The sequence below is a fragment of the Hylobates moloch genome, unplaced genomic scaffold, assembly GCF_009828535.3.
Source record: "Hylobates moloch isolate HMO894 unplaced genomic scaffold, HMol_V3 SCAFFOLD_5, whole genome shotgun sequence".
In the NCBI taxonomy this organism is placed as follows: domain Eukaryota; kingdom Metazoa; phylum Chordata; class Mammalia; order Primates; family Hylobatidae; genus Hylobates; species Hylobates moloch.
In genome coordinates, this window is record NW_026652280.1 from 47532471 (window position 1) to 47558528 (window position 26058).

General features: G+C 44.4%; 1 protein-coding gene and 1 non-coding gene across 4 annotated transcripts in view; both read right to left on the reverse strand.

Moving 5' to 3' along the window:
• Positions 1-17243, reverse strand: part of RNF138 (ring finger protein 138) — a 39503-nt gene extending 22260 nt beyond the window's left edge. For all 3 annotated transcript variants that reach the window (XM_032152576.2, XM_032152574.2, XM_032152572.2), the window contains exons 1-2: positions 17095-17243; positions 16445-16631 (exon numbers count right to left, since the gene is read on the reverse strand). In XM_032152576.2, coding sequence (XP_032008467.1) covers positions 16445-16554 — 110 coding nt within the window. In that variant the 5' untranslated portion in view covers positions 16555-16631; positions 17095-17243. The remainder of the gene's footprint in view (positions 1-16444; positions 16632-17094) is intronic.
• On the reverse strand, positions 14755-14857 carry LOC116470097 (small nucleolar RNA U13). Its single transcript, XR_004248526.1, has one exon. It is a non-coding gene; the product is annotated as a small nucleolar RNA U13 (small nucleolar RNA).
• Positions 17244-26058: the final 8815 nt, after the last annotated feature.

Here is a 26058-nt window from a genome sequence, read left to right on the forward strand (position 1 = left end):
TTGAGCTAAACAAGCCAGATATAAGAGTACAAACTGCATGATTCTATTTTTAGAATGTACAAAAAGCAGTTAAACTATGTTAAAGGTCAGAATAATGGTATCCTGAAGGAGGTGGGATATGTTTCCTTAGAGAAGGGAACATTACGGGAGTTTCTGGGATGCTAATGATCTGTTGCTTGACATAGGTGCTGAATGGTTGCTTGATATGGGTGTACTGAATTTGGGAAAATTCACTGAGCTGGATATCTGTGATAGGGACACGTTTCTGTATGCATTTTATACTTAAATAAAAAATATTTGGCCGGGTGCGGTGGCTCACGCCTGTAATCCCAGCACTTTGGGAGGCCGAGGCAGGCGGATCACAAGGTCAGGAGATCGAGACCATCCTGGCTAACACGGTGAAACCCTGTCTCTACTAAAAACACAAAAAATTAGCCAGGCGAGGTGGCGGGCGCCTGTAGTCCCAGCTACTCGGGAGGCTGAGGCAGGAGAATGGCGTGAACCCGGGAGGCGGAGCTTGCAGTGAGCCGAGATCGCGCCACTGCACTCCAGCCTGGGTGAAAGAGCGAGACTCCGTCTCAAAAAAAAAAAAAAAAAAAAAAAAAAAAAAGGGTCCATTAAACAACCTGTAATTAAGATTTTATAAAATAGTAGCCGCGGGGGTGGTTAACCTATAGTCCGAGGTCAAGATACCTGCCAACATGGCAAAATCCATGATCACAAGGTCAGGAGTTCAAGCCTAGCCTGGCCAACATGGTGAAACCCCGTCTTGACTAACAATACAAAAAATTAGCCAGGTGTGATGGTGCGTGCCTGTAATCCTAGCTACTTGGGAGGCTGAGGCAGAAGAATCGCTTGAACCTGGGAGGCAGAGGTTGCAGTGAGCCAAGATCGTGCCATTGCATTCCAGCCTGGGTGACAGGGTAAGACTCCATCTCAAAAAAAAAAAAGATAAACTTCTAACTGGCCTTTAAAAAAAAAAAAACTGCTAAAATTTAAAAAAGAATGAATTACTAGAAAAAAGGAAAGTGGGCCAGGTGTAGTGGATCACACCTGTAATCCCAGCACTTTGGGAGACCGAGGAGGGCGGACTGCCTGAGCTCAGGAGTTCGAGACCAGCCTGGGCAACACAGTGAAACCCCGTGTCTACTAAAATACAAAAAAAATTAGCCGGGCGTGGCGGCGTGCACCTGTAGTCCCAGCTACTCGGGAGGCTGAGGCAGGAGAATTGCTTAAACCCAGGAGGCACAGGTTGCAGGGAGCCGAGATCGCGCCACTGCACTCCAGCCTGGGTGACAGAGTGAGACTCTGTCTCCAAAAAAAAGAAAAAAAGGAAAGTGAATTTAACCAGAGACAGTTAACACATAAAAGCCCTAATCCAGTGTGGCCCAATAGCCATAGGAGACAGAAAGAGAAAATTATTTTTAAAGAAACAAAAGGAGAAAATGAGAGTGTGAGGGGAATTTCCAGAGCTAAAAAATGTGTCAGCAGAATAGAGACAAGTGAAGGACCTGTACAATAAATTTAAGAGTCACAACCAGACAGATTACTGGAAAAACTTCAAATAATAATTTTTCAGCCAGGCGCGGTGGCTCACGCCTGTAATCCCAGCACTTTGGGAGGCCGAGGCAGGCAGATCATGAGGTCAGGAAATCAAGATCATCCTGGCTAACACAGTGAAACCCCGTCTCTACTAAAAATACAAAAAATTAGCTGGGCGTGGTGGCGGGCACCTGTAGTCCCAGCTACTCAAGAGGCTGAGGCAGGAGAATGGCGTGAACCCGAAAGGCGGAGCTTGCCGTGAGCCGAGATCGCACAACTGCACTCCAGCCTGGGTGACAGAGCGAGACTCCATCTCAATAAACAAATAAATAAATAAAATAAAATAAAATAATTTTTCAACTTCTAATATCTTCCAGAGAGGAAGTAAAAAATAGATCACCTACTAAGGAAAGAGAATCAGATTAGCATCAAACTCATGAGCAATAACAAATGACAAAATAATAGAATGATGTGTTCAAAGTTCTGAGGAGAAATGATTTATAACCTAAAACTGCATCTTCTGGATACTAAATCATTTTGTATCACTTAAGGCATTTCTGATATAATGTAACATGTGAAACACTGAAAACCTTGGCATTCTGCATACCCACACAATAAAACTTATAGGGCTTATGGAAAAAAATCATTGGAATAGACCACTCCCGCAACCTTGTCGCCAGACTACTAACAAAACCCAAACAATCCAAATAAAAATACAAACGATTCTGAAAAGGTATGTGAAGTTCCTAATAAACACTTCACCCTACAATTTTTAGGCCGGGCACGGTGGCTCACACCTGTAATCCCAGCACTTTGGGAGGCCGAGGCGGGCGGATCACGAGGTCAAGAGATCGAGACCATCCCGGCTAACACGGTGAAACCCCGTCTCTACTAAAAATACAAAAAATTAACCAGGCGCGGTGGTGGGCGACTGTAGTCCCAGCTACTTGGGAGGCTGAGGCAGGAGAATCGCTTGAACCCAGGAGGTTCAGAGCTTGCAGTGAGCGGAGCTTGCAGCGAGCCGAGATTGCACCACTGCACTCCAGCCTGGGTGACAGAGCGAGACTCCCTCTCAAAAAAAACAAACAAACAAACAAACAAATTTTTTTTAAAGAAGAGAGGGATAAGTGGTTGAAGCTGTTAAATTATGGAAATAAATTTAAAATGCACAAGGGAAAGGAGAAACATGCAATAGGTATTCCAAGAGAGAACTCATAGCCAAACTGAACTAAGAAAAGAATAACGAATGTTGGGCACCTTGTGTCATAGTGCTTAATTCTATGGTTTGTTATATTCAGCTATGTTTTAGTGTGCTTTGCTTCAGCCACCATTTGTTGATGGACCAAAACAATTTTCAGGGGGAAAAAAGTCACATATAAACCTATCTGTTCTGATATAATCTGTTGTAGCAAGTAGAACAGACTACATCACTGTTCAGTCCATCATTTGTCTTTAACCTTGCTGTGGTCTTCTGATAACGTAAATTTTTTAACTTTCAGTCATGGCCTTTTCCTAAAATTATGGTTTATGCTTTTGCAGTCTTAAGAATTCCCCACTTCAAGATCAGAGATATTCCCCCACATTTCCTTCTAAAGTTTAAGCTTTGCTCATTAAAGTTTTTAATCCATCTGGAAATATTATCATGTATAGCACACAGCAGATTCTACATATAAAGCTATTGCCCAAATACTATCTTACTGATCAAAGCCACCTTTCCCTCGTTCATTTGCAATGTCACATCTATCAAAGATAAAAAGTTCCAAAATATGTGTGGAACTATTTCTGGAGTCTGTAGTATATTCTAGTCATTTATCTACTGCTGAATGAACACCATACGATTTGGCTGGTGCGGTGGCTCATGCCTGTAATCCCAGCACTTTGGGAGGCCGAAGTGGGCAGATCAATTGAGGTCAGGAGTTCAAGACCAGCCTGGCCAACATGGTGAAACCTGTCTCTACTAAAAATACAAAAATTAGCCAGGTACAGTGGCAGGTGCCTGTAATCCCAGCTACTCAGGAGGCTGAGGCAGGAGAATCACTTGAACCCAGGAGGCAGAAGTTGCAGTGAGCCAAGATGGTGCCACTGCACTCCAGCCTGGGGGACAGAGGGAGACTCCGTCTCAAAAAAAAAAAATAAGAAAAAAGCATATGATTTTTTTGTTTTCATTTTGTATTTTTATATTTTTAATTTGATAATATTTTCACAGGAAAATCAAAGAAGCCAACCATACTATTTTAATTACCATTGTTTCATAATATCTCATTATATCTGATAGGGTTGTGCTATCTCTATGTTCTTCTTTTTCAAATATTTTCTTAGTTATTCATAGTCATTAACTCTTTATTAGAATTTTTTAATACATTTTTCAAGTTCTACCAAAAAATCATGTTGGGACTTCACCAGAACTGTATGTTTAGAACTGTGTGGAGAAAATTGATACCTTAAATTTATTAAATCTTTCTAACCATAAATGTCACGTTCTCTTATGCTTTTCAATAAAGCTTTGTAATTTTCTTCAAGAATCTGTGTATATTTTTATTGTTTAGTCCAAATAACATTATAATTTTGTTGCTATTGTGACGTTTTTCTTCTATTAATTTTTTTATCTGATTACTGCTGGTATAAAGATATGTTGTTGATTTTTGTCTGTTCTTGCATCAAACCTCTCTGTACTTGTTTCTCGTTTTTAATCGACAAATTATGACAATTTTATCTCTTCCTTTTCCATCTCTGTGTATCTGATTTCTTCTTTTCTCACTGAATTGTCTAAAACCTAAAATACAATGTTAAATGTCAGGGGTGATGCAGACTTCTTTGACTAGTTCCTAACTAGAAAAGCACCTAAAGCTTACAACTAGGTATATTTGCTATAGATTTTAGGGAAGCCACCCTTAATGAAGATTTTTTTTTTTAAAGTTTTAGGCCAGGTCTGGTGGCTCATGCATGTAATCTCAGCCCTTTGGCAGGCCGAGGTGGGGGGATCACTTGACCTCAGGAGTTTGAGACCAGCCTGACCAACATGGTGAAACCCCGTCTCTACTAAAAATACAAAAATTCGCCAGGCGTGGTGGCGTATGCCTGTAATCCCAACTATTTGGGGGGGCTAAGTCACTAGAATCTCTTGAACCCAGAAGGCAGAGGTTACAGTGAGCCAAGATCAGACCACTGCACTCTGGCATGGGCGACAGAACTAGACTCTGTCTCCAAAACAAACAAACAAAAAAGTTTTTTAGCCTATTCCTAATTTGCTATGAAGTTTTCTTTTTTTTTTTTTTTTTTTTGAGACAGAGTCTCGCTCTGTCACCCAGGCTGGAGTGCAGTGGCGCCATCTCAGCTCACTGCAAGCTCCGCCTCCTGGGTTCACGCCATTCTCCTGCCTCAGCCTCCTGAGTAGCTGGGACTACAGGTGCCCGCCGCCATGCCCGGCTAACTTTTTTTTGTATTTTTAGTAGAGATGGGGTTTCATCATGTTAGCCAGGATGATCTCGATCTCCTGACCTCGTGATCCACCCGCCTCGGCCTCCCAAAGTGCTGGGATTACAGGCATGAGCCACCATGCCTGGCCCATTAAGTTTTCAAAAGCTCAACATGTATTCTTGTCTAAAAAATTTTTTTTAATAATAAAAAGGGATAATAAAAATATTTAGTGGAAAATTGCTGTTTATTGATTGTGTTCCTTGAAGGACAAACCTTTTTTTTTCTTGGTGCCTTGAATATCAAGTACACAAAAATGTTTAATCAAATGCTGAATGAGATCAGACACAGTGGCTCACACCTATAATCTCAACACTTTGGGAGGCTGAGGCAGGAGGATTACTTGAGCCTAGGAGTTCAAGACCAGCCTGGGCAACATAGTGAGAGTTCCCCATCTCTACAAAAATTTTTAAAAATTAGTGAGGTGTAGTGGTGTGCACCTGTAGTCTCAGCTACTTGCAAGGATGAGGCAGTAGGATTCCTTAACTCCAGGAGTTCAAAGCTACAGTGAACAATGATCACCCCACCCCACTGTATTCCAGCCTGGGCAACAGAGTTAAATTAAAACTAGTCTCTAAGCAAAAAATGAAAAATAAACAAATGCTGACTGAATTTTTACTAAAAAGGAGAAACAAAGCCAACAATTTCTATTCAGCATTTACTTTCAATATATTGACACACAACTAATAAATGGAATGGTCTGGATTCAAATATATATACACACACACACACACACACGTATATATATAGGCTATAAAAACAAAGCAAATATTTAAAGGCATAAAAATATACAAAAGCAAAAAATCAATTTAGATCACAAACTATTTTGTTAGAAAATCCCAAATTGGCCAGGCATGGTGGTTCACACCTGTAATCCCAGCACTTTGGGAGGCCAAGGCAGGTGGATCACCTAAGGTCAGGAGTTCAAGAACAGCCTGGCCAACATGGTGAAACCCCGTCTCTACTAAAAATAAAAATTAGCTGGGCGTGGTGTTGCGCACCTGTAATCCCAGCTACTCGGGAGGCTGAGGCAGGAGAATCACTTGAACCTGGGAGATGGAGGTGTCAGTGAGCCGAGACAGTACCACTGCACTCCAGCCTGGGCAACGGAACTTGACTATTTCTCAAAAAAAAAAAAAAAAAAAAAGAAAAGAAAATCCCAAATTAACCTCCAAAATTACATGTGATAAATCAGGTGACAAACCGTACAATACAAACTCTTCAAATATTAATTGCATTACTACAAACTAGTGATATTATTAAAAACATTCATATAAGAAACTTAAAAAAAGGGCCGGGCACGGTGGCTCACGCCTGTAATCCCAGCACTTTGGGAGGCCAAGGCGGGCAGATCACAAGGTCAGGAGATCAAGACCATCCCGGCTAACATGGTGAAACCCCATCTCTACTAAAAATACAAAAAATTAGCTGGGTGTGGTGGCGGGCACCTGTAGTCCCAGCTACTCGGGAGGCTGAGGCAGGAGAATGGTGTGAACCTGGGAGGTGGAGCTTGCAGTGAGCTGACATCGTGCCACTGCACTGCACTCCATCCTGGGTGACAGAGCGAGACTCTTCTTCAAAAAAAAAAAAAAGAAAAAGAAACTAAAAAAAGGTCAGGTGTGGTGGCTCACACCTGTAATACCAGCAACTTTGGGAGGCCCAGGCGAGAGGATCACTTGAGTCCAGGAGTTTGAGGCCAGCCTGGGTAACACAGCAAGACCTCCTCTCTACTGGGAAAAAAAAAAAAAAAAATCAGCCAGGCATGGTGGTGCACGCCTGTAGTCCCAGCTACTTGGGAGGCTGAGGTGGGAGGATCGCTTGAGCCTAGGAGGTTGAGGCTGCAGTAAGCCGTGATTATGCCCCTGCACTCCAGCCTGGGCAACAGAGTTAGACCCTGTCTCAAAACAAACAAGCAAAAATGTAATATGGAAAATGCATGCAGCCTTGCTAGCAACTGAAGAAATACATTTTAATGTGACTTCTAGACACCATTATGAACTGTATTAAAATAGCATAAAAATGCTTAAAAAAACAAAATTGGCAAAGATGATGGATTACAAATATACTTTTATAGTACTAATGGCATTTTGTAAATTAGCTCAATTTTGGGGAAAGCAACATGACATTTTTGAAAATAGCAGTTACCACTTATTGAGTACATAATATGTGCTAGGTGCTAGGCTGGATCCCAGAAACTATCCATTCGTGATCTTGAATTCTTAAAAAAATAAATAAATTTTTCTTAATAAGTTCCTTTATTTTACAGATGAGGAAACTAAGCCTTAAAAAATAAAATGTTAATAAACCTATAAGAGCGAGGCAGGCAAATCACTTGAGGTCAGGAGTTCGAGACCAATCTGGCCAACATGGTGAAACCCTGAAAAATACATATATACACAAAAATTAGCCAGGAGTGGTGGTGCACACCTGTAATCCCAGCTACTCAGAAGGCTGAGGTAGAAGAATGGCTTGAACCTAGGAGGCGGAGGTTACAGTGAGCCAAGATTGCGTGTGCCACTGCACTCCAGCCTGGACAACAGAGACAGACTCTGTCTTTAAAAAAAAAAAAAAACTATAAGAGGTTGAAGCCCAGAAGATGCTTCTGTCATTCAAATACAAAGCCCTGCATGTTCCCTCCTACCTCGGGACCTTTGTCCAGAATTTTTCTTCTCCCCAGAATGTTCTATGCATGAGCACAGCCCTCCACAAATTAATACCTATATCTCACTTAGATATCAGCAATAATATCACTTCCTCAAGAAAGGGTCATCGATACTCACCCACTAGATCTGGTCCCTCTCTTATACTCTCTCAAAACTTTACACCATTTTTCTGAGTGTTTATTTTAATTTAAATATATCTCAGGCCAGGCGCAGTGGCTCAGGCCTGTGATCCCAGCACTCTGGGAGGCCAAGGCGAGCAGATCGCTTGAGCTCAGGCATTCGAGACCAGCCTGGCCAACATGGTGAAACCCAGTCTATACAAAAAATACAGACCAGGCGCGGTGGCTCACACCTGTAATCCCAACACTTTGGGAGGCCGAGGTGGGCAGGTCACCTGAGGTCGGGAGTTCGAGACCAGTCTGACCAACATGGTGAAACCCCCGTCTCTATTAAAAACACAAAATTAGCCGGGCCTGGTGGCGCATGCCTGTAATCCCAGCTACTTGGGAGGCTAAGGCAGGAAAATCACTTAAACCCAGGAGGCGGAGGTTGCAGTGAGCCGAGATCGTGCCATTGCACTCCAGCCAGGCCTATAAGAGCAAAACTCCATCTCAAAAAAAAAAAAAAAAGTTAGTTAGGCGTGGTGGTGGCACATGCCTGTAGTCCCAGCTACTGGGGAGGCTAAAGGGGGATCACTTGAGCCCAGGGAGGTCAAGGCTGCAGTAAGCCATGATCATGCCACTGCACTCTAGCCTGGGCAACAGAGCAACAGAGAAAGACCCTGTCTCAAATATATATATAAAATAATAAAATAAAATAAAATAGAGGTATTCAGGTCTTTTATCTCCAATTTTACTGTTCCTTCCTCTGTACAACCAAACGTGTTTTTATATATATATATATCTCAATCACTAACACCCAGCTCCAAGAGGGCAGGGATCCAATCTATTTGCTCTTTACAATATCCCTGGCACCTAACAGTGCTAGGTACCTATTAGGCAGTCCTAATATTTGCTAAAGCAATGAATGCCAATTTACCTTAATTTAAAAGTATTAAATCCCTTAACCAAAAGATATAATTGACAGTTCTCAAATCAAAACCTTGAGCACTTTCCATGAACAAGACATTTCACTAGAGCTGCAACTATTCTTGTGTGATGTATCAGAAATATTTGTTTGGATCTACCCTTTGACCCAGCAATTCCATTTGCCAGAATTTAGCTGGCAGGAAAAACTCTCATATATGAAATGATATATTAGTAGGCTTAAATAAGTAACAGGAGATCTTGTATGCTTCCTTTATAAAGCTTGCAGCCTAACCAGTGAAACTGACATTGGTCAAATTATCTGATTCCAAAAATGTTATGATTACAAACTGTGATAAGAGGTACAAAGAATGGCCGGGTGCAGTGGCTCACACCTGTAATCCCAGCACTTTGCGAGGCCGAGGTGGGCAGATCATTTGGGGTCAGGAGTTGGAGACCAGCCTGACCAACATGGTGAAACACCATCTCTACTAAAAATACAAAAAAATTAGCCGGGTACAGTGGTGCATGCCTGTAGTTCCAGCTACACAGGAGACTGAGGCAGAAGAATCTCTTGAACCCAATGGGTGGAGGCTGCAGCGAGCCGAGACTGCACCACTGCACTCCAGCCTGGGCAACAGAGCGAGACTTTGTCTAAAAATAAAATAAAATAGAGATATTCGGGTCTTTTATCTCCAATTTTACTGTTCCTTCCTCTGTACAACCAAGCATGTTTCTTCAGACGTCAAACGAATTATTCTCATCTCACTTTGGGCTGGAATGGATCAAAGAGCTAGACAGAACTTATTTCAAAACAAAGCAGAAGTAGGAAGGAAAAAGGTACAAATCAAGAATTACTAAAACTAATTTTCATGTTTCTGAAAAGGCCCGTATCTTCAGAATAGGCATTACCCTATAACCAAAAAAGTTCTCTTTACATTTCTCTCAACTTTAAACTAGCAGATGCTAGATGAATTTCCGTTACGCATTCTCCCAACAAAAGGCTAATCAACAATACTGGGAGAGGAAAAACAATATTCCCCCTCATCATGCTCCCAATTTCAGTATAAATTAAATAATTTAAAATCTGGCACTTAGTGTATCTATCTTCCTAGTCGATAATCGAGATCATTCCCCAAAAAAACTCCAAAAAACAAACAAACAAAAAAAAAAAAAACAAAGGTTTTAAACTAGTCTTCAAGATTTAAAATTAAGTCAACTTTTTTTTTTTGAAACGGAGTCTTGCTCTGTCGCCAGGGCTGGAGTGCAGTGGCACCATCTTGGCTCACTGCAAGCTCCGCCTCCCGGGTTCATGCCATTCTCCTGCCTCAGCCTCCCGAGTAGCTGGGATTACAGGTGCCCACCACCACACCCGGCAAATTTTTTTGTATTTTTAGTAAACACGGGATTTCACTGTGTTAGCCAGGATGGTCTCGATCTCCTGACCTCGTGATCCTCCTGCATCGACCTCCCAAAGTGCTGGGATGACAGGCGTGAGCACTGTCCGCGCCTGGCCTCAACCTTTTGTTATATAATTAAATAGCACAGATTTTAGGAAAGAAGAAAATTATTTTAAAGTATATACTTAGAGCATAACTACTCAAGTAACAAGATACCAATAAAGCTGTTAAAATTACAAAAGCCAGGTGCTGTGGCACTCACCTGTAGTCCCTGCTACTCAGGAGGCTCAGGTGGGAGGGCTGCTTGAGGCCAGGAGTTTGAGACCAACCTGAGCAACATAGCAAGACCCCATCTCTAAAAAAATTTAAACTATAAGAAATATATTACCGGGCGCAGTGGCTAACACCTGTAATCCTAGCACTTTGGGAGGCCGAGGCAAGTGGATCACTTGAGGTCAGGAGTTCAAAACCAGCCTGGAGTTCAAAACCAGCCTGGCCAACATGGTAAAATCGTGTCTCTACTAAAAACACAAAAAATTAGCAGGGCATGGTGGTGCACACCTGTAATCCCAACTACTTGGGAGGCCAAGGGAGTAGAATCGCTTGAACCAGGGAGGTTGAGGTTGCAGTGAGCCAAGACCGCGCCACTGCATTCCAGCCTGGGCAACACAGTGAAACTGTCTCAAAAAAAAAAAAAAAAAATACACACACACACACACACATACACATATACATACACACACACACACACACACACACACACACACACACACACACACATATACACACATATATATAGCCCGAGCAACAGAGTGAGACCCTGTTTCTAAATTAATTAGGCCGGGGCAGTGGCTCATGCCTATAATCCCAGCACTTTAGGAGGCCAAGGCGGGCAGATCACTTGAGCTCAGGGGTTCGAGACCAGATACGATGAAACCTCATCTCTACTAAAAATACAAAAAAACAAAAAACAAAAATTAGCCGGGCATGGTGGTGCATGCCTGTAGTCCAGCTACTTGTGCCTGTAGTCCCAGCTACTCAGGAGGACGAGGCAGGAGAATCACTTAAATCCAGGAGGTGGAGGTTACAGTGAGCCAAGATCCCACCACTGCACTCCAGCCTGGGCAACAGAGAGACACACTGTCTCAAAAATAAATAATTAATTAATTTATAATTGTTTTAGAATTAAGGATTAAAAAATAAATATGAACTAAAAACTCAGGAACTGGATGTTCAAGCTGGTCAAATAGAAAATTACACAAATTTGTGCTTAACAAGAAGTAGAAGTTCATTTTAAAAGATGCCTCCGGCCAGGCACGGTGGCTCAAGCCTGTAATCCCAGCACTTTGGGAGGCTGAGGCGGGTGGATCACAAGGTCAGGAGATCGAGACCATCCTGGCTAACATGGTGAAACCCCATCTCTACTAAAAATATAAAAAATTAGCCGGGCGTGATGGTGGGCACCTGTAGTCCCAGCTACGGGGGAGGCTGAGGCAGGAGAATGGCGTGAACCCGGGAGGCAGAGCTTGCAGTGAGCCGAGATCATGCCACTGCACTCCAGCCTGGGCAACAGAGCAAGACTCCGTCTCAAAAAAAAAAAAAAAAAAGATGCCTCCTTACAGAGGCCTAAAAGCAAAAACAGATTAGATTTCCGTTTTTAAGAGTTTAGCAAAGAATCAAACTTGTTATATGTAATTTTTATTGCAATAGTAGCTTACTTCTGCCATGTACAAGAATTATTTCCTTGACTGTTCAAAACAAGGAAGAACAGAGGTTTCCAAGAGCCTTTGAAGATTACAGAATAAAACACCAAAAGAGAGAAACACCTTACTCCTACACCAGTCTGTACTTTCTTCTGAAGCCTTGCTTTAACTACCTGCTCAACTTTCATTTTAATTTGTCTTAACATGTTTTTAAAAATATTACATCTGCCAGGTGTGGAGGCTCTTGCCTGTAATCCCAGCACTTTGGGAGGCTGAGGCAGGAGGACAGTTTGCACCCAGGAGTTAGAGACTAGGTTGGGCAACAAAGCAAGACCCACCTCTACAAAAAAATTTTTTAATAGCCAGGCATGGTGGTGAGTGCCTGTAGTCCCAGCTAGCTACTTGGGAGGTTGAGGTGGGAAGATTTCTTGAGCCTGGGAGGTTGAGGCTGCAGTAAGCTATGATCATGCCACTGCACTCCTCGCAACAGAGCGAGAACTTATTTCAAAAAAAAAAAAAACAAAAACAAAATTACATCTGACCACTCTAAGGCATCTGAAAATGCTGACTGCTTCCTTAACAATCATTTGCAGATGATTTGAATCCTCAGTTTCCGCTCTCACTTTATTCCTGGTTTTCTTCCTATCCTTCTGTTCATTCCTTGTCTGGCTGCAATTTTCTCCACTCAATATTTAAGTATTCTCCAACACTTTGCTCTATCTAGGTGCTCTTCAATCTTTCCATTTATATACCTCACTCGGTGACCACGTTGACACCCACAGCTTTAGCTCCATGTATTCCAGATCTACATATGGTATACATACTTAACTACTGAACACACAGTCATCAAATCTTACACACTGTCCTTAAAATGTCAGGAGTCTCTCTGCTCCATTCCTACTATCATTTCCTTAATTCAGGTTCTAATCATTTCTCTCCCTGACACATCAATGAATGAATGACCTCTTCACTAGTCTCACCACTACCAAGCTGAAAACCCTGCTATGAAGGTAAACGTTCTAAAAATGAAATGTGACCATGCTGCTCCCCTGCCAAAAATTATTTACTAGGTCTAGTATTATTCATTAGGTTATCTAATTATTTAATAGGTTTTCAGGAAAACGCTCAAATTAGTTTACACAGTAAGTTCCTGCCAATAACTCTAAGCTCCATCTCCACTACGCTGTCTTTGGCTCCAGCCAAACTTCAAAGTCCAGCTCACATTCATCCTCTGTACTCTCCTTGACTCTGGCATTCCCCAGAAACCCTGAATACAAACGCTGACCTAAGGCATTACTTCATCTAGGAAATCATCCCTATCCTTTAGGCTAATTTAGACACCTGCTCTAGATGCTCACATAAAATCTCTTCTATATCAATCACACTCATTTATAGGTCTCTCCAGCGGACTATTAAGCCTCCAGAGAAACAGTACTTAGTAGTCCCTGCACCAGACAAAGAGAAAGCATTCAACAACTGTAGTTTCAGGGAATGAATGGGGATTAAATGGGAATTTATATTTTAGTAATGTTATTCTAATGATAATGAACTTGCTCCTTTAACTAGGATAGTCAGTAGTCAAATCCTTTCCTGTCATTGAAATGGCAATTAAAATTTTTCATTTTCTAACTGATCCACAGTAACCCAAAGCCCTTATCACTTCAACTCTCTATTCATGGATCAAAAATTCATTTTGCAGCCAAATATGAATTTCTTTAAAGGCATAGGTCTGTCCTTTGTGAAGAAGGTAGGACAAATGACATGGATAACTATGTTACTTAAAAAATAGGTCAGGTGGCCGGGCGCGGTGGCTCACGCTTGTAATCCCAGCACTTTGGGAGGCCGAGGCGGGCGGATCACGAGGTCAGGAGATCGAGACCACGGTGAAACCCCGTCTCTACTAAAAATACAAAAAAATTAGCCGGGCGCGGTGGCGGGCGCCTGTAGTCCCAGCTACTCGGAGAGGCTGAGGCAGGAGAATGGCGTGAACCCGGGAGGCGGAGCTTGCAGTGAGCCGAGATTGCGCCACTGCACTCCAGCCTGGGTGACAGAGCGAGACTCCGTCTCAAAAAAAAAAAAAAAAAAAAAAAAGGTCAGGCGCCATGCCTCATGCCTGTAATCCCAGCAATTTGGGAGGCCAAGGCAGGAGGATGACTTCATCCCGGGAGTTCAAGATCTGACTGGGCAACATAGTGAGGCCCTGTCTCTATAAAAAAGAAAACAAAATTAGCCAGGCATGGGGGCATGCTCCTGTAGTCCCAGCAACTTGAGAGGCTGAGGCGGGAGGATTGCTTGAACGGGGGAGGTCAAGGCTGCAATGAAACGTGATCACAACACTGCACTCCACCCTGGACAACAGAATAAGACCATGTCTCAAAAAAAAATAATTTTTAAAAATTCTCTCCAATTCCCCCACTAAACTCCTTCCAACTGATTAAGATCCTGTTCCTCCACTACCACCTCTTCCAAATTAAACTTTTTTTCTCCCTCTGCCTATTCTTTAATTCATTGTTCAGGCAGAACTGTCTATGCACAATGAGTTGATTTGAGAAAGGTCCTGAATTAAAAACAATCATCTCCAACATTTTCCACAATCTTGAGGTCAAACCAAATTATAAACCTTGATTTAAAATGTCCCACAAGGGAAGTGGACTAGAGCAATCTACACGGAATTTTGGGAAGTGCTAAAAAACTACAATGAGGCCCATTAGGTCAATGACCCAAAGGATAATTAGAATGATTCTATCCAAAAAAGAGCTGCTTTATATATATATACAGTTAGCAGCTATTACAACTTCCTCTCACCTTGCTCTCCTCCCTTTTATCTACCCACTGCCAACACAGCACTTAAATTTTTTTAAAATATTGGAAAGGGACCAAGTTATGCTAGATTAAAGATGGAATATCTATATTGTATCCTAGACACCTCCAAACCTCTTTTTTTTCATGTCAGATGGGTAATGTGCTGACTCTGTAACAAGGTTTGAGGATGGCACATCTCACACATGCCTGTGAACACTCAATCATCACACTATGAACCACAAAAAGACCCCTCAAAACATTTCTTTAAGAATCTGCATTTGTTGCACAAAATAAGAAGATATCATTCATTTCCCTTAAAGAGCGAAAGCGTGACTGGCATAATTTCTATCACGAAAATCCACACACTCTTGGCTCACACAACCAGCACAAAATAGAAATAAAGTAGACAGTGCAGTTAAGATTGGGGAAAAAATGAGAAGAGTTGGTATCAAGAAAACAACCAGAGTAAGGGCATTTGCAATTAAGAACCAAAAATTCAATCTATCCTTTACAAAATTATAGAACCTCACCTCAAAAAAAAAAAAAAAAAAAAAAAAAAAGAAGTGGAAGGAGAATTAAATACATTTAGAAGGTTAGTCAATTCTTTTCAGTTATTTGCAAGCACACGTAAGGTTCAAGCCTGAGTGTGTTTTTTAAAAATAAAGATTTCCGGGCGGGGCGCGGTGGCTCATGCCTTTAATCCCAGCACTTTGGGAGGCCGAGTCGGGCGGATCACGAGGTCAGGAGATCGAGACCATCCTGGCTAACACGGTAAAACCCCGTCTCTACTTAAAAAAAAATACAATAAATAAAGACTTCCAGGCCCCACCTGCCCGAACATTCTTTTATTAAGTTTGGAATGGAGCCTGGGAATTGGTATGTTTACTTAAAAAGTTCCCCGGGGACTCTGATCATCAGTCAGGTCTGTCAGAAGGGCTATACACCTTTTCAACAAGGGCTCTTTCCAACCCTGACTCACACCCTAGCCGTCCATAAAATTTTATCAAAGTTCTTGTAAATATGCCTGCCAATCAAACGCACGCGTTATCTCACCCAACCCCTTTGTGTTCTCCCCCACCCTGGGTAGCAACTCAATTTCGGCCCATTCCTCATAACAGAAGTCTTCCTTCCTCCTCTCCACCCTTGTATTAATCAAGTAATAAGCAGAAAGGTAAAACAAAGGGAAACGCTCATTTCAATGCCCGAAAATCCTGTCAGTTTTAACAAACCAGGGAAGAAAACTCATTCTAGATCCCTCTAACACATAGTGGACTGGAAACGAAACAAAACGCTCTCGAGGGTGTTCTGTGAAGCAGGGTTGAGGGGAAGTTACAGAAGAGCTCTTGGACCGAGGGGACGGACCAAGGTTCTGAAAGAGGAAACTTGAAAGCCGGGCCGGTCTCGGGGCGAGCGGGCCCGCGCGAGCACCGCCGGCCGCTTTCGACACTCGACACCCCAGCCTTCACCCGGGTTGCTAAGAAACAAAAAGGCTCCAAGTTCCCTGCAATTCCTCCCGGGCCTGGTGGAGACGACAGGGGCCTCCGGGGCCTGAAGACGCCGCAGGGAACGGCCTGGCCACTGCCCCGGGGGCGCGAAAGCCAGGGAGAGCGGGAGCTCGGGCTGAGGGGGCCGGACGCGGGGAGCGGGCCCCGAAGCTGAGGAGGAGGGCGGCCCGGGGGCTCTGAGGGGCGAGGAACGGGACCTCGAGGGGGCAGCAACGCTCGGGCAGGCCGCGGCGGGCTTGGTTCCCGCCAGGCGGCAGCCCGGGGTCCCGGGCCGGAGGCCGGGCCTAAGCGACAAACAGGCTCCGCGCGGGGGAGGGGGCGTCTACTCACACGTGCTGACAGGCCGCGGTCCGCACGGGCGTTTTGAGCACCTCCTGACAGACGGGGCAGTAGAAATCATCTTCGGTGTAGGACGTGGCCGCGGAGAGGTCCTCGGCCATGGCGGGGAATGGGGGAACAAGGCGATGGCGACAGCGGCAGCGGCCGAGGTGACGGTGGCGGCCCGGGGCCCGACTCCCTACACGAACCCGGAGGGGGGAGGGGGATCGCGTCAGGATGCAGAGCGCGCCAGGAAGGGGGCGGGGCCCTGGGTAGGGCGGGGCCGAACGCAGAGACGCTACTGCCGCACGCGCCGGGCAAGAGGCGACCCCTCCCACGGCTCCTCCCACAGGGGCTGGATAGGGCACAGTGCTTGGCGGGAGGCTGGGCTCGCAGCTTGCCGTGGGCCCGCCCCGGTCGCCCCTCACCCCGCCCCAGGCCGCGGCCTCACGCCCTAGGCCACGCCCCCACCGGGCTCCAGGCGTGGGCTGGCGCCCCGCCCTTAGCCCCCGTCTTCGCCCAAGGCCTCCCTTTTCGCCGCTTTTCCGCCTCTACTCACCCCGACCCCCAGCCCCGAGTGCCCAGCCCGTGTCCGCGGCTTCCTCCCCGCCCCGCTTCCCGGTGCCCCGGCCCCTCCACGCTTCCGCCGGGGAGACCCTCACCTAGGAGCCCCAAAGCGGCGCCGTGGACGGAGCTGCTTTCCTTCACGTGTTCGTAGAGACGCGGCCCAGCGCTTTCCTCGGGCTTCCTGTCCGGCCGCCGCTATCTTCGCAGCCGAGGCCCCGGGGCAAATGGAGGGCGGCGTGCGCTGTGCTTATCGGCCCCAAAGGGGGTCGGCCCCGAGGCTCATGGTGAAGGGAGATTCGCCCGCCCCCGCCAGCAGCTCTGTCTTGGCATTGCGCTGCCTACAGCCTACCCGGCCGTCACCGAACGCGGGAGCGCCGGGGCTCTGGGCGGAGGAGCCAGGAGAGGTGGGACGGGACGGGGGTGTGAAGCGCGGCCTCTATAGCAACCGGCGCATGGCGCCTTCCGCGGGTTGTGACGTAAGCAGCTGGGCGCCCGCGGTGACACCTGCGCCTCTCCGCCCCGCCTCGCTAGGCCAGGGACCCCAGTTATCTCTCCTGTCAAGTACATTGGGCCTTTCAGGAAGTATTCGTCAATGTTCAAGATTTAGTCTTTACTATTTGCCCTACCAGAATGTTTTGATCTTGTCAAGCTGTGTTATAAATAAATATTTGTTACGGGATTTTAATCCTTTGGGGGCAGGATTAAAGTTTCCTTGAGAGGATGTCCACTTTCTCCTTTAACAGCATGACTGATGCTTAAATACGGTCGCAGATGCAGTCTTCTACTACACCTTTGGGTTGATTTTTTATTTTTTCTTTTTTTTTTTAGCTTTGAAGAGAAATGCCGTAGAAGCATGGACGTGGATTTTCACCAAGGTTATTCACTAATTTAAGTGGTTTTTTTTATTTTTTCTTTTTATTTTTTTATTTTTTTTATTTTTGAGACAGGTACTCACTCTGTCTCCCAGGCCGGAGTGCAGTGGCGCGATCTCGGGTCACTGCAACCTCTGCCTCTCGGTTTCAAGCGATTCTCCCACCTCAGCCTCCCGTGTAGCTGGGACCACAGGCGTGTGCTACCACACCCGCTAATTTTTGTATTTTTATTAGAGACAGTGTGGTACCATGCTGGCCAGGCTGGTCTTGAACTGACCTCAAGTGATCCACACGCCTGGGCCTCCCAAAGTGCTGGAATTACAAGCGTGAGCCACTATGCCCTGCTTGTTTTTTGTTTGTTTTTGTTTGTTTTTTGATGAGCCCTTAAATTCCAGATATATCTGTACAATTGATAATCTATAAGATGGTCCAGCCTGGGTAACAGAGTGAGACTCCGTCTCAAAAAAAAAAAAAAAAGAAAAGAAAAAAGGCCAGGCGCGGTGGCTCACACCTGTAATCCCAGCACTTTGGGAGGCGAAGGCGGGTGGATCACTTGAGGTCAGGAGTTCAAGACCAGCCTGGCCAACATGATGAAATCCCATCTCTACTAAAAATAAAAAAATTAACCGGACATGGTGGTGGGAGCCTGTAATCCCAGGTACTCGGGAGGCTGAGGCACAAGAATCGCTTGAACCCAGGAGGCAGAGGTTGCAGTGAGCCGCGATCGCGCCGCTGCACTCCAGCCCTGGCAACAGAGTGAGATTCTGTCTCAAAAAAAAGGAAAAAAAGGATAAATCGATAAGATGGGATCACAATGACGTGAAAGAAGCTAAGGAAAATCTGGAACATTATACAGCATCTACAATTAGCTTCAGAGAAAAGAAAGGTTTTATTACCATCCTTTGTTAAAACCCTCCCCCATGGTCTAAATGAATAAATAGAAGCCATTTAAGGGACTATTTAAATCAATTCTGCCATTTATTGTCTATGTTGACATTGGCACTGTTAGGTGTTATGCAGATGTCATGAACTTTCCTCTCAACCTGTTTACATTATTACATATCTATCAGAATGAGAGAGGAAAAAATGGTATTTGCCAAAGTATTAAATTTTGCATTAAACGATGGCTATAATGAGGACAGGAAATGGAATGATTAGAAATATATGGATTTAACAGAAAACTTTATGGAGGAAATAGGTTTTAATGTACATCTCAAAAGCAATGATTCCTAGAATAATAATTATTTGTCCAATGAATAGCTAATTCCCTCTACCAAACTACATTTTGTATTTTTTGTTGCTTTTCCTCCTTAGCAGCAAGCGCAGTGGAAGCAAGACAAGAAAGCTAATACTAGCTTCAGATTTCCTGGATGGAGGAAGAGCACATGACAAGAGGGGCAGCTAATAGCAGTAGTTCAGGTGCTTTTCACATTCACTTATAAAATGGTTCTTTGAGTTCAAATTTTTAACAGCCCAGAGAAGAAAACTCACTGTTTTTTCTTTTTTCTTTTGAGACAGAATCTCACTCTGTCACCCAGGCTGGGGTGCAGTGGAATGATCTCAGCTCACTGCAACCTGCGCCTCCCAGGTTGAAGCAACTCTTCTGCCTCAGCCTCCCAAGTAGCTGAGATTACAGGCATGCACTACCATGCCAAACTAATTTTTGTATTTTTAGTAGAGACAGGGTTTTGCCATGTTGGCCAGGCTAGTCTCGAACTCCTGGCCTCAAGCGATCCGCCCACCTTGGCCTCCCAGAGTGCTGGAATTATAGGCATGAGCCACTGTGCCTGGCCTACATTTTACTTTTTTGATAATTCCACTCATTTCATTCATTCTGACCATTTAGGAAGTAAGATGTATTATCTGTATAATAGTGTTTCGCATTATTAATTGGGAATATCTAACCATAACATTAATTTTGTGACCCTAATTTTATTTGCTTCATTCTTTCTCTGTAACAGCAGCTTTACTTATGTCTAATCCAAACATATTTGTATCACTCCCTCATATATTCTAATAAGTCATTCGGTATACACATAAGCATATAGCTGGCAATATGTGGAAATCCACCAAAAACTTGGATATAAGAAAAATATAGACACCCTTGGAAAGTTAAGCTTAAAAAATAAGTTGCAACTATCAATGACACAATCTTCTGTCTTGGCAACATTTCAGGTGAAAAGCTACTTGATATTTTTATAAGAATGTCATAAATTTACTCAAAATGCATTCAGCTGTGTAAATAAAATGTCCTCAGCATTTGGACAGTAGGAGGGAAAACCCTAGATGTTAGACCAATTTGGTAAACTGTGCTGCAATAATTTAAACAGGTTTAGGTTAAACCAGTCAGTCCCTCTCAGTGGGCTTCCCTCAAAATGGCATTTGGGAGGAGGGAAGGGAGGATGATGGGTAGCTGACATGAACTTAAGGCACTATAGGGGAATCTGGGTCCTGAAATCTGCAAGTTCTCTTTTGCATTTTTGCCAGATTTTCTTTAGCAAGACTAATTTTCACTGCTCCTTGAGATGCAATGTGTCCTGGGTGTTCTCTTGCTGAAACTTGCTGGTGAAGATTGCTCGGACCTGTCTCTCAGCTGGGCCAAGGCCCTGAGATATGTCCTAGCTTCACCAACACTGTAAAACCTTCTAATCTCTGCCACGATCATCTTCCAATTCCTTAACCCTCAACATAGCAGGCTCCTTAGCAGGCTCTCTGGCTCTCAACACAACTACTGTCTATGACATCCTTTGTGGTTCTCCCTTTGGTTCTGAACAGCCTGTAAGGCCATGTGCTTCTAGGGCATGCACTCCAATCCATCTAACCCACCTTCCCCCCTCCAGAATGAAGCCCCTACTTTGTTTCTTCTCCTACAGTCCCTTGGATTAGAAGGAATGGATTTTTCCCCTTGCCACTTCTTGCTGATTGGGTGCTCTAAAACTCTCCAGTCAAGGCCGGGTGTGGTGGATCACGCCCTAATCCCAGCACTCTGGGAGGCCAAGGTGGGAGGATCACTTGAGGTCAGGAGTTCGTGACCAGCCTGGACGACATGGCGAAACCTGTCTCTACTAAAATACAAAAATTAACCGGGCATGGTGTGCATGCCTATAGTCCCAGCTACTCCAGAGGCTGAGGCAGAAGAGTGGCTTGAACCCAGGAGGCAGAAGTTGCAGTGAGCTGAGATGGCACCACTGCACTCCAGCCTGGGTGGCAGAGCAGGACTCTGTCTCAAAAAATAAAAAATAAAAATAAATAAAACTCTCCAGTCAAGTTTGATGGACCTTGATACGCTAAAGAGAAAAATAAAATAATTTAGAATACTGATTTCTTGACAAGGCCTGGCTTTATCTTACTACAAACCATCAAAATCCTGTTTTGCTGGTAAAAAGTGATTGCCTTTGAAGAAGTGAATGGGAAGCTGGAGGATGGAACAGGAGAGAGGCTCATGTTTCACTCTCTACCCTTTGGTATCTTTGTAAATTGGTACCATGTGCAGTGTTGACACTCAGCTGGTTTGTCCCAGTACCATTTTCCTAGTCTTTTTCAGCCTTGTCCATCCTGATTGGTCAGTAGTCTGTCCTGAATGACCAGTGCCAATTTGGTTCCAGTTGCTAAATATTTTTATTGTTACTTTTGACTATGTACATACATAACTGTTCCATGAAAGGGCTATATATGCAAAGCAACTCTCAAATGCAGAAGAAGCCAAAAATCCAAAGAAGAGGCAAACAAATCCAGTTTGCTGGTAGCAGGTGATTTACTGGGGAACTTATGGATGGAAGTGTGGTCTTGGGCAGCAGCAAGACAGGTGGATCTTTGTACTGTTATCCTGCAGACCGTAAGGAAAGGGTATACATAATGTGTAGGAAAATTAAAGTTCACCCCTGAGGGAAAGACAAGAATACTATGTGCATTACAGCCTATAATTTGCTTAAGGGCAGGATTTATAATTAAGACCATGCTCTTTTTACACAAGGAATCATAAAGAAGAACTCTTAGGGGCATTCCTGGAACTGGGGTTAATCAGAAGTCAACCTAGCATGTTAACATCCATGATGGAGTTCTTTAACCTCCACAATAACCAATTGTGTAGGGAAAACTCTAATCATATTTTACCTTTACTCTCACAGCACCACAACCATCAACACAGAAGAAGACTTCTGTAAACAAATATGTGGGGGGTTTTCCCCTCGCACCAAGCAGCAGACAGCGGGTGGGTGTCCTCTAATTCAGTTCCTACCTACCCAGAGACAGTGTCAGATCCCACAGGTTGGGGGCCCAGTTCCCAAGACTGGCTTCCATACCCCCAGACACCACTTACAAGTCCGGGCCTCCAGAACTTCTGACCAATCAGCTTCAAGTTACGGTTCCCACAGCCCACTCTTTGGGTTTCATTAATTTGCTGGAGCAGTGCACAGAACTCAGAGAAACACGATTACTGCTGTATTATAAAGGATATTGCTCCAGCAAATTAATGAAACCCAAAGAGTGGGCTCTGGGAACTGCAACTTGAAGCTGAAGCAGCACACAGAACTCAGAGAAACACGATTACTGGTATATTATAAAGGATATTGCAAAAGATACAGATGACGAGACGCATAGGGTAAGGTATGGGGGAAGAGGTGCAGAGCTTCCATGCCTTCCCTGGATTGGCCCTTTCCTCTTACCAGTGGTTTAAGCATGAGCATGTATGTGACTCAATTATGACCAAAAGGCTGTGAAGGGAATTATTATGAGGGGCATCAGCAAGTACTTTTCTTTGATGATCAAAGACAAGGCCAGGCATGGTGGCTCATTCCTGTAATTCCAGCACTTTGGGAGGCTGAGGTACAAGGATAGCTTGAGGTCAGGAATTTGAGACCAGCCTGGACAACATAGTGGGACCCTGTCTCTACAAAAAAATTTTAGAGGCCAGGCATGGTGGCTCATACCTGTAATCCCAACACTTTGGGAGGCCGAGGCAGGCAGATCACCTGAGGTTGGGAGTTCGAGACCAGCCTTACCAACATGGAGAAACCCTGCCTCTACTAAAAATACAAAAGTAGCTGGGTGTGGTGGCGGGAGCCTGTAATCCCAGCTACTTAGCAGGCTGAGGCAGGAGAATCGCTTGAACCCCGGAGACAGAGGTTGCGATGAGCCAAGATCATGCCATTGCACTCCAGCCTGGGCAACAAGAGCAAAACTCCACCTAAAAAAAAAAAAATTAGAAATTAGCATGGTGTGGTGGCTCACACATGTAATTCCAGCTATTCAGGAGACTGAGTTAGGAGGATTGGTTGAGCCTGGGAGGTCAAGGCTGCAGTGAGCCATGATCACTCCACTGCACTCCAGCCTGAGCAACAGACAACCTGTCTCAAAAAAAAAAAGTAACCAAAAAAACCACAAATATCTAGGTGCAGTGGTGTGCACCTATAGTCCCAGCTATTCGAGAGGCTGAGGCAGGAGGATTGCTTGAGCCCAGGAGTCCTACCTAGGCAACATAGCAAGAGCTTGTCTCTTAAAAAAAAAAAAAGACAAATCTACTCCCCCATCTAGATGTTTCTGTGTCTATATGTGCTACATGGAACTGTAAGCAGGATGAAACTGTGCAAAGAGCCAGCCATGAAAAGATAAGCCAATGTGCTGAAGGTGGTAAAGCTGAAAGATGGAAAGAATATATAGGTTCTTGATGTATTAATATTTGAGTTATTCAATTACTCTAGTCAACCCTGAAACTGCCCTGCCTCCTATCTGTTAATCAAGATTAATTAAACACCTTCTAGTTTGAGCCATTCTCAGTGGGTTCTTTGGTTATCTGTAGCTGGAAGTATCTGACCTAGGCATTTGCCTTTCTGCATCTCTTTCTCTGTTCTGCTCTTGTTGTTCGAGCAGTTTCCCTTGCCAGCTGACTTCTGGCTATATTCAGCCAATACAAGGCACCAATGAGAGATCAGGAAGGAAGGAAGGACGAAACCAAGTTATTTCTCTCTTTTTTTTGAGAAGGAGTTTCACTCTTGTTGCCCAACCTGGAGTACAATGGTGCAGTCTCGGCTCACTGCAACCTCCACCCCCAGGTTCAAGCGATTCTCCTGCCTCAGCCTCCCAAGTAGCTGAGATTACAGGCGCCCGCCACCACACATGGCTAATTTTTTGTATTTTTAGTAGAAATGGGGTTTCACCATGTTGGTCAGGCTGGTCTCAAACTCCAGACCTCAGGTGATCCTCCCGCCTCGGCCTCCTAAAGTGCTGGGATTACAGGTGTGAGCCACCTCGCCCAGCTCGCTCTCTTTTTCTCTCTCTCTCTCTGCTTCTGGCAGTGGTTTCATTTCTTCTGTGGTTTTGGCTTCTGTGAGGCTGCACTTCCTTTGGTCCTGCTTCCTGCTGGACAGGCCCTTCCTTTTCTCAATGCCTTGTGTATTTGCTTCACTGTCACACTTGGCCTTTCTGCTCTTTTAATGTCTTTGTAATTAGTTTCCCATATTAATCATCCTCTACTGAACCACCCTTGCAAGCTCCGCTTTCCTGATTGGCCCCTGTCCCAGTTTCCTAGCTGAATCAACAGTTCAGAAGGAGAGGAGAGGCAAGTGAGAAAGAAATGCCACAAAATGGTTCTTCCTTCCCAAAGACAAGGAACTGGGTTACTTTTCATTGTAAGCTTAAATTCTCTCCTCACACCTCTGCAAAGTAGCTGAAATGGAAGTTCAAAAGTGAGATTAAATTAACTACAGAAAATGAAGGAGTTTATCCTTTTTGAATTCACCCCAGTTTGAGACAGTTACATTTCAACTTCTTCATAAATGTCATTATGAACATGAATTTTCATGACATCTAATTTCATATCATCCATATTTTATGTATTATTATACAGCTTCCATTTTTAACAATGTTCGTATGAGTAGCCCCAGTGACCCTGTTTGTCCTGTGGAATCTGGCCTCTGTGTTACAGTTGATTAGAATAGAGGTGAATATAATCCCAGCCTGTGATAGCCACACTCTCTCTCCCAAGACTGTGGAACTGAGATTCTGATATTCTAGTCAGTCTCTATTAAATCCCTTAATTTGGAAGGCATGTTAACACAGGAGCTGTGGGGCAGCCACCTTCTCCCTTGCCCAAACACACAAATCAGTCAGTAGAAAGAGAGCAAACCAACAATGAAACAGATATTCGGAATGCAGCTGAAGTCGCTTCACTGAATAAACTATGCTGTCCTAGGAGGCAGAGCCCTAGATTAGACCAGTAATGATGAATAGATTTCAACAAATCAACTCACATTTCAACTTTTCTTTGACGCTGTTCTTATTTTTTTGTTTTTTGTTTGTTTGTTTGTTTGTTTGGAGACAGAGTCTTGCTCTATCCCACAGGCAGGAATGCAGTGGCACGATCTCGGCTCACTGCAACCTCCGTCTCCTGGGTTCAAGCGATTCCCCTGCCTCAGCCTCCCAAGTAGCTGGGATTACAGGCATGCACCACCAAGCCTGGCTAATTTTTGTATTTTCGTAGGCATGGGGATTCAGCAAGTCGGCTAGGCTGGTCTCGAACTCCTGACCTCAGGTGATCCACCTGCCTCGGCCTCCCAAAGTGCTGGGATTACAGGCGTGAGCCACCACGCGCAGTCAGTCGTTGTTTTTTAATCTTTGAGAGAAACATTTAAATTTGAAGCTAAAAGATCTTTCTCCATTTCTCTCTCGCTCATCTCTCCTGCTCTTCTCTCCCTTTCTCCCTTTCTTTTTCTTACCTTTTCTCTCTCCCTCCTTCCTCTTTTTTCCCTTTTTGTTTTTCCCTTACTCCACATTTTTTTTTTCCGAGACAGGGTCTCGCTCTGTTGCTGTAGTACAGTGGCTCCCAGGCTGTAGTACAGTGGCACAATCATAGCTCACTGCAGCTTCAAACTCCCAGGCTCAGTCAATCCTCCTGCCTCTGCCTCCTGAGTAGTGAGAACTATAGGCACACACCACCACACTCAGCTAATTTTTGTAGAGATGGGGTTTCGCCATGTTACCCAGGCTGGTTTCAAACTCCTGAGCTCAAGCAATCTGCCTACCTAAGCCTCCCAAAGTGCTGGGATTACAGGCATGAGCCACCGTACCTGACCTACTCCACATTTATTAACATCCTCTGGGCATTGTTCTGCCCCAGCTTCCTCGCCAGGACAGAGGCAACTATAACAAGATTAGTTCCAGTATTACACTGGAGGCAAAAGCCTGACACCA